At 30.4% G+C, this 6,268-nt stretch overlaps 2 protein-coding genes across 2 annotated transcripts, besides 6 other annotated features; one reads left to right on the forward strand and one right to left on the reverse strand.

The window, feature by feature from the left end:
• Positions 1-528: part of a mobile genetic element that runs on past the window's edge.
• Positions 529-563: a mobile genetic element.
• Positions 529-563: a terminal%2Cinverted (terminal inverted repeat of Kolobok-1_TV transposon ID:TVAGG3_0013400).
• A 585-nt stretch (positions 564-1,148) lies between these two features.
• TVAGG3_0094320 (uncharacterized protein) lies at positions 1,149-1,785 on the reverse strand (the record flags this gene model as incomplete). Its single annotated transcript, XM_001294869.1, has 1 exon — positions 1,149-1,785. A coding segment is annotated over one exon (637 nt), but the record flags the coding sequence as incomplete, so codon positions are not given.
• Positions 1,786-1,953: 168 nt separating this feature from the next.
• Positions 1,954-4,381: a mobile genetic element.
• TVAGG3_0094340 (uncharacterized protein) lies at positions 3,695-3,943 on the forward strand (the record flags this gene model as incomplete). Its single annotated transcript, XM_001298925.1, has 1 exon — positions 3,695-3,943. The coding sequence occupies one exon, from the start codon at positions 3,695-3,697 to the stop codon at positions 3,941-3,943; it is 249 nt and encodes an 82-aa protein (XP_001298926.1).
• Positions 4,382-6,242: 1,861 nt separating the features above from the next.
• Positions 6,243-6,268: part of a mobile genetic element that runs on past the window's edge.
• Positions 6,243-6,268: part of a terminal%2Cinverted (terminal inverted repeat of Kolobok-1_TV transposon ID:TVAGG3_0013400) that runs on past the window's edge.

A 6,268-nucleotide genomic window follows, 5' to 3' on the forward strand; every position in this document is an offset into this window, starting at 1 on the left:
CGATATGCTTAAATTATACGAAAAAGAAAATCTTTTCAAATTTCGGCGAGATCCAGAAAAAATTGATGAACATCCAAATCAGTATGTTTCCCAATACGTAAATCAGCAATGGCATACTGATTTAAAAAACTTCAAAGAAGAGATAAATGGTACCAAGCATACTTATCATTTAATTGCCTTTATCGATGACAGATCTCGTTTTTGTATTTATTACGAAATTCTTCCCGATAAAACAATGAAATCAACTTCAAAAGCTTTACAAAATGCTATCGACTCTATCAAAATTATTCCATACGAACTTTTGACAGATAATGGATGCAAATTTACAGGAAAGGACTTCAAAAACGTTCTTCAAGTAAATGACATTCAACACCATCGGACAGAACCTTACACACCACAGTTAAATGGTAAAATAGAACGTTTTTGGCAAACAATCTTTTCGGCTCGCCCAGATTTTATCGAAATAAGAGAATTTTTACCTCACGCAATAGAAGAATACAACACAGTATGGGTTCATACAGCTCTTAAGGGTGCCCTATAGACGATAGCTCCCCCTCAGAAAAATACCCTTAAATAAAAGCAATGCTTTTCGAGACCTATTTTGGTACCTCCAAAAACATTTTTCTCGGCAAAAAATCAAGTTGATGTGTTTTGTTTTGTCATCGTAGATACTCTAATTTTCGCCCAGTAATGTTATATAAAAGGAGCTTTTTTGTCGAAATGCAAAACAAAATTGACCGTTAATGTGGTGAATTATCGATTTTTGGTACAGCATACTTTCTTATCAATGAATAAATGCAGCTACTTGATAAAAGAGTCTTCAAAAGCAACTTTTGAAAAAAATTCCTTATTTACATCAAGAGCCGAATACTTTTACGATGAATATTAATAAAATTTGTCGGTATTTATTCTTACAGATTATCAGATCACAAAAGCCAAAAATTGTTTATTATTTTTTTCAGAATAAAAATTTCGAATGTATCAATTATATCAAATACATACATTTTATTCATACATTACAAATGAAAGATTTAATTTTTGAAAAACCTAAATTTTTTCGAAAATCAAATATTTCGGTGTATTATATGCGCCTTTGTTTAAATTATTCGCCAATTCCTCATCACGAATGTAAGATATTTTGGTATTACAAAAGAGAATCCATGAATTGATGTTTTCGTCCAAAATAATAATATTATATTGTCGACTGTGATAAGTTATTATGGCTACTGGTTTGGATTTTACAGCTGGATTGTTATTCCATGTGTAATCATCCAATGGAAACGTAAAACCAGCAACATCAATAAAAAGATAATCTGAAAAAGTAGGAGTAACTTGAAGTTCGTTATTATTAACAAGAGGAATGTCAATTTTATCTGTAAATCTCCAGCAGAATTTTTTGAAATAATCAATAAGATCTAGTTGCCTAGCTTCACATGCAAGCGATTCTTGTAATTGTTTGAAAGCATCAATTGGATCAGCTTGATGTATCTTTTGCCGTTTCGAGTACAGGTGATACAGATAAGTAACATCTGCATTTTCCGAAAAGTTCCGATTTGTGAGCGATAATATTTCTTTGTATATTAACTGTTGCTCATTGGGATTAGAGAATAATTCGTCACATAGTTTGTGCATTAATGGTCGAAATGTAATAAGTTGAACAATAACGGCAAGAACACTGAGATTTTTTCCAAGCTTGATACCAAGCTTTTGTTTTTTAGGCTTATTATGAGTTTTTCTGAGTGTCTGTGGAAGTTGTATCAAATCAGGATGAAAATCTGCTATCATTTCAAGAGATGGTGGATTGTGGCTGAGGACGTTAAGATAATTGATTGCGTTTATCTTAATTTTCTCAAAGTTATGAAAATCAGTAAAAGCTGAATTCATAATTTCTAATGCTTGCTGAGAATCGTAAACTGCAACAGCCGAGATGTTTTCTTCATTAATACGAATTAAGGATGGGCACTCATTAGGGTGATGAAAAAAATCAAGTCTAGCAAAGTCAATATATTAAAAACAGTGAAGACTATTATATAGCGTTATAGTGCACAAGCTCAAATATTTAGTGATGCATTTCTCGAACTTATTTTATTTATAACTTAACCTTGAAACATGAATTTTAGTATATCATGAGCATATTTTTTCTAATTTTGCAATACTTATAATATCATACCAGGATTCATGTGGAAGTCTAATATTTGGTATATAATATTCTTACAATAAATGTATTAATTCAATTATATTCAAAATGATGGGTCGCAATTTTTACTGAAATTGCAAATTTAATTTCAACAATGAAATTATTGTTTAAAAAAAATAGCACAACAGCAAGATGGACAATCATATATAGAATTATAATGCTCCATATAATGCTTTGATTTGATGCGTATATAATGTTATTTTTCGAACATCTTTGTAAAAAATTGATTTTTGTAATTTTTGAAAAAATTCGATTTTATTTCGAGATTTCCTCTATAGGTGAAATATATTGAACAATATTCCTATGGGAGAAAATAATTGTAAGTATGAGTACTTTCATTAATACTATGGGTGCCATGGTTATCGCTCAAACGATCAAGTTATATCTCGATTGCGTAAATTGAAATTTTGCTATTTTCTAAATTCACGGCAACAACATTCTTTTATCCTGATCGTACATCACAATATTTGAATGTGCGACCATTTGTTCAAGAAACCGTCAAGTTATTCTTCATTTTTCATGCCGCGGCGAACAAAAGCAGTTGCAAAGCGTATAAAGAACTTAGTTCAAAGCGCGAAAAATAGGGTAGAGCCATATGTCGTCAACACTGTTGAATTTGTGCTATCTGTATTATTGAGCGGCGCTACATTTTGCCAATCAGAATTTCAATTCATGCTGAATAACATCAAAGTTCCGTCAGAAGCTACATTTCATCGAGTCCAAGAAAAGGTTGGTCGTGTTATCATAGAAGTTGCCAGAGAATCTGTTAATTATTGGAAATCTCGAATGAGAAAATGTTCGGGACTTTTGTTTGACGGTTCTTGGAGTCAGAGAAGAAATGCAATGTTTTGCTATGTACAATTTGTAGAAGAGAAACTCAAAAAAATTGTAGATTGGGAAGTGATATCTAAATCTTTTAAAAATTTCAAAGGTAATTTCAACGGAAAATCAAATGAAATGGAATTTGAAGGCTTAAAAAGAATGCTGAAGCGTTGGAATAATGAAAAACGTGTAAATTTTTTTGTGCATGATGGCGATGTCAAAATTGTTTCTACAATCAAAAATACGTTCAAAGGTATCAGAGAATACAGAGATCCTGGACATTTTCTTAACAATATACAGAAAAAGCTCAAACTGCCAGAATTCAGAATCTTATCTAGCATTTCAAAGAATTTATTGCGTTGGCTTAGGCAACTTCTCAATGACACACATATGTCAATTAAAACAAAGAAGTTTTTATGGTTGAATTCCGCTAAACATTATGCCGGAAATCATAAATTTTGTCCAGATCCTGAAAAATGCAAGATGATTAAACCATGGAAATATGCAAAAAATAAAACTGCTATAAAAACACTTAAAAAATTCCTCGAAGATACCGTAAAAATCTTTGATATGGTAAAAAAGATTCATTCAACTCAAGTAGTTGAATCGATAACCCATATCAAAGCAATGCTTGCTAATAAAAATATTAATTGGCATGCTTCTTGGCCAATTAGGATGGCAGTCACAATATTGCATTTCAATGAAAGTATGTTTGAAACGATTGTAGCAATAAGATACAGGTTAAATTTACCAACAATGCCAGAAATGATGAACAGATATTTCAGAATGTATGATACAACAAAAGATTTAATCAAAGCATTCAAAAATTCAAAGCAAGTTCAAAAAAAGTTTGCGGCATTAAGAGCTATAAAGAGAGGTCTTCAAGCTACCGATGATTGTATTACTCTTAAATCACATAAATAATTATTAAATTTATTTCACCCTCAAAACATCATAATCTTGCACCTTCTTTGAATAAACGCTTTCACCTTCTATTTTTAATTAATGTTTTTTAATTGTCCAAAATTTTTAGATTATATAAGATATAATTTTTTATAAAAGTATTATTTTCTAAAAGATAAGTATATATTCTTAATCACAAAACCTAGCATTTTATCATATCTATATATCAGCTTCCTAAATATAATACTCATATAGTTAGTATGATTTTAATGTTTTTGAACATGAAACGAAAATATGATTACAATCATATAACATAATGGAGTTATTGATATAACTTATATGCATGATACATTAAGAAGTCTTCCAACAATATAGATATAGTTGTAGATTCCTATGATTCCTTTTATATTGTGAGATAATAACATTTTTATGCTGTCAGGAGCCTATGAGTGCCCATCCTTAAAGACGAGTACGTATTATAAAGATCTTGTTTAAATTTGGATAATAAACTTTGGAATTCTTGAGGATCATCTGGAATTTCCTTCGCCTTGAAGAAAAATGAAAACCTTTTCCAATCTGGTGGTACTTTGATATCGGAACCAAATATAGATTTTTTGTTGAATTTTGGATAATCTGTTGGAAGTGAAAGATTTTCAGATTCTGACGGTTCTTCATCCGCTGGCGGATCCTCATCGTCAGTGTATTCAATTTTTTCGGATCTGGATCCATCTTTTGACGGTTTATAAGGAACTAAGTCAGCAAATTCTGGGTCAATTTCATCTGGAATGTAATGAACGCATCTGTTATGATTTCTGTAGTTTTCCGAAGTTCTTCTGATATGGTCATAATCGGATTTATTTTCGAAATTTAATATAACTTGTAAAATATCTTCATCAAAATAAGAATCATCTATACCCATTAATCTTCTTAGTTTTGTCTTCCAATTGTCTTCATTATACGCAAATACAGAAACAAAAATTCTGGCTGGAAATCCAATAATCCAAGGAAGATTTTTGGGGACTAAATGGGCTTTCAATGAATTGAAAGCTTCGTTGAAATTTGTATGATATTGTTTGCTGATTCTTAGAAACAATGGAGCAATATTTGTAATAATTTCTCTTTTTTCGATATGCTCTGGTGATTCTCCTGGATATCTATTAATTAATCCTATCCATCTCTGAACCTTTTGCTCTGGTTTTAATTTTGGGCATGCAAAAAGGATCCTAAATATTTTTTCAAATTTAGGATATTTAGTGACAATTTTTGAAAATGCTGATTTTATCACATGATTTGGATCTCTTACATGTGATAATTGTGCACCAGAATTTTCTATCATTGTTGAATCTTTAACATCACCATCTGAGCAAAAAACTTTTATTTTTTTCCATAAATCAGATTTCAACATATCACGTAATGCATAGCTTTCCATTAATCCTGGTGAAATTTTTGGTTCAACCAAAATTTTGGGACTTTTGAATTTTATTAATTCTGGATGCCTTGAAACTATTCTAAAATCTAATATTTTGTTTGTATTTATATCTATAAGCGTAATGACGGCATGTAAAGCATCGCGCTTAGAACTCCATGCGCAATCTAATGAAACATTAAATTTGTATTCTGAATCATGTTTAAGAATTTCTTGTATATTAGCTTCACAACTTGCTGTTGCAACTTTCTCAAGATCTGGCAATATGCTCTTTAGATGCGCAAGTAATGTAGTTTCTGTTGGGCAATGAAAGTTTAGGAGTGATGCCAATTCGATGTGTTTTGAAAATCCTGCACCAGATATAAGAGAAATGTAAGTACTTTTTTGGCAGTCATCAGCTTTATATGTTATTAATATCTCTTCAATTGTGTATCCTTCCATGATTGGAATAGAATACTCCATAGGAAGAGCTAAAATCCCGCCAAATTTTACGGTTTTTTAATACAAAAGTAATCAAAGTGAATAAAGCAAAGATATATATTGTATTTAATCAGTCAATTGATATTGGGTAGAATATATGCTCAATATTTCATTTTTCAAATTTATTATTTCAAAAAACCAATAATTGGCGACATTGTTTACTGTAATAATTATTTTTAATGAAAACACTATATGCCTTCCTTATTTTCTTTCTTTTTTATTTTTTTTTTGAAAAAATCAAAAAAACTCGAAAAAAAAATCAAAAAATCACAAAATCGATGAATTCTCAACGTCATTTAAATCTTCAAAATCGTAGAGATTGGTCATAATATAACTAAGCATTATGATATGGTAAAGTTCAAAAAATCTCTCTTGAACGAGATAAAAGCTTAACAGAAATAACCTTAAAAGTGCTTTTCTGAGGGTGGTCTATCGTCTAT

This window comes from Trichomonas vaginalis, chromosome IV, assembly GCF_026262505.1.
Source record: "Trichomonas vaginalis G3 chromosome IV, whole genome shotgun sequence".
Lineage (NCBI taxonomy): Eukaryota > Parabasalia > Trichomonadida > Trichomonadidae > Trichomonas > Trichomonas vaginalis.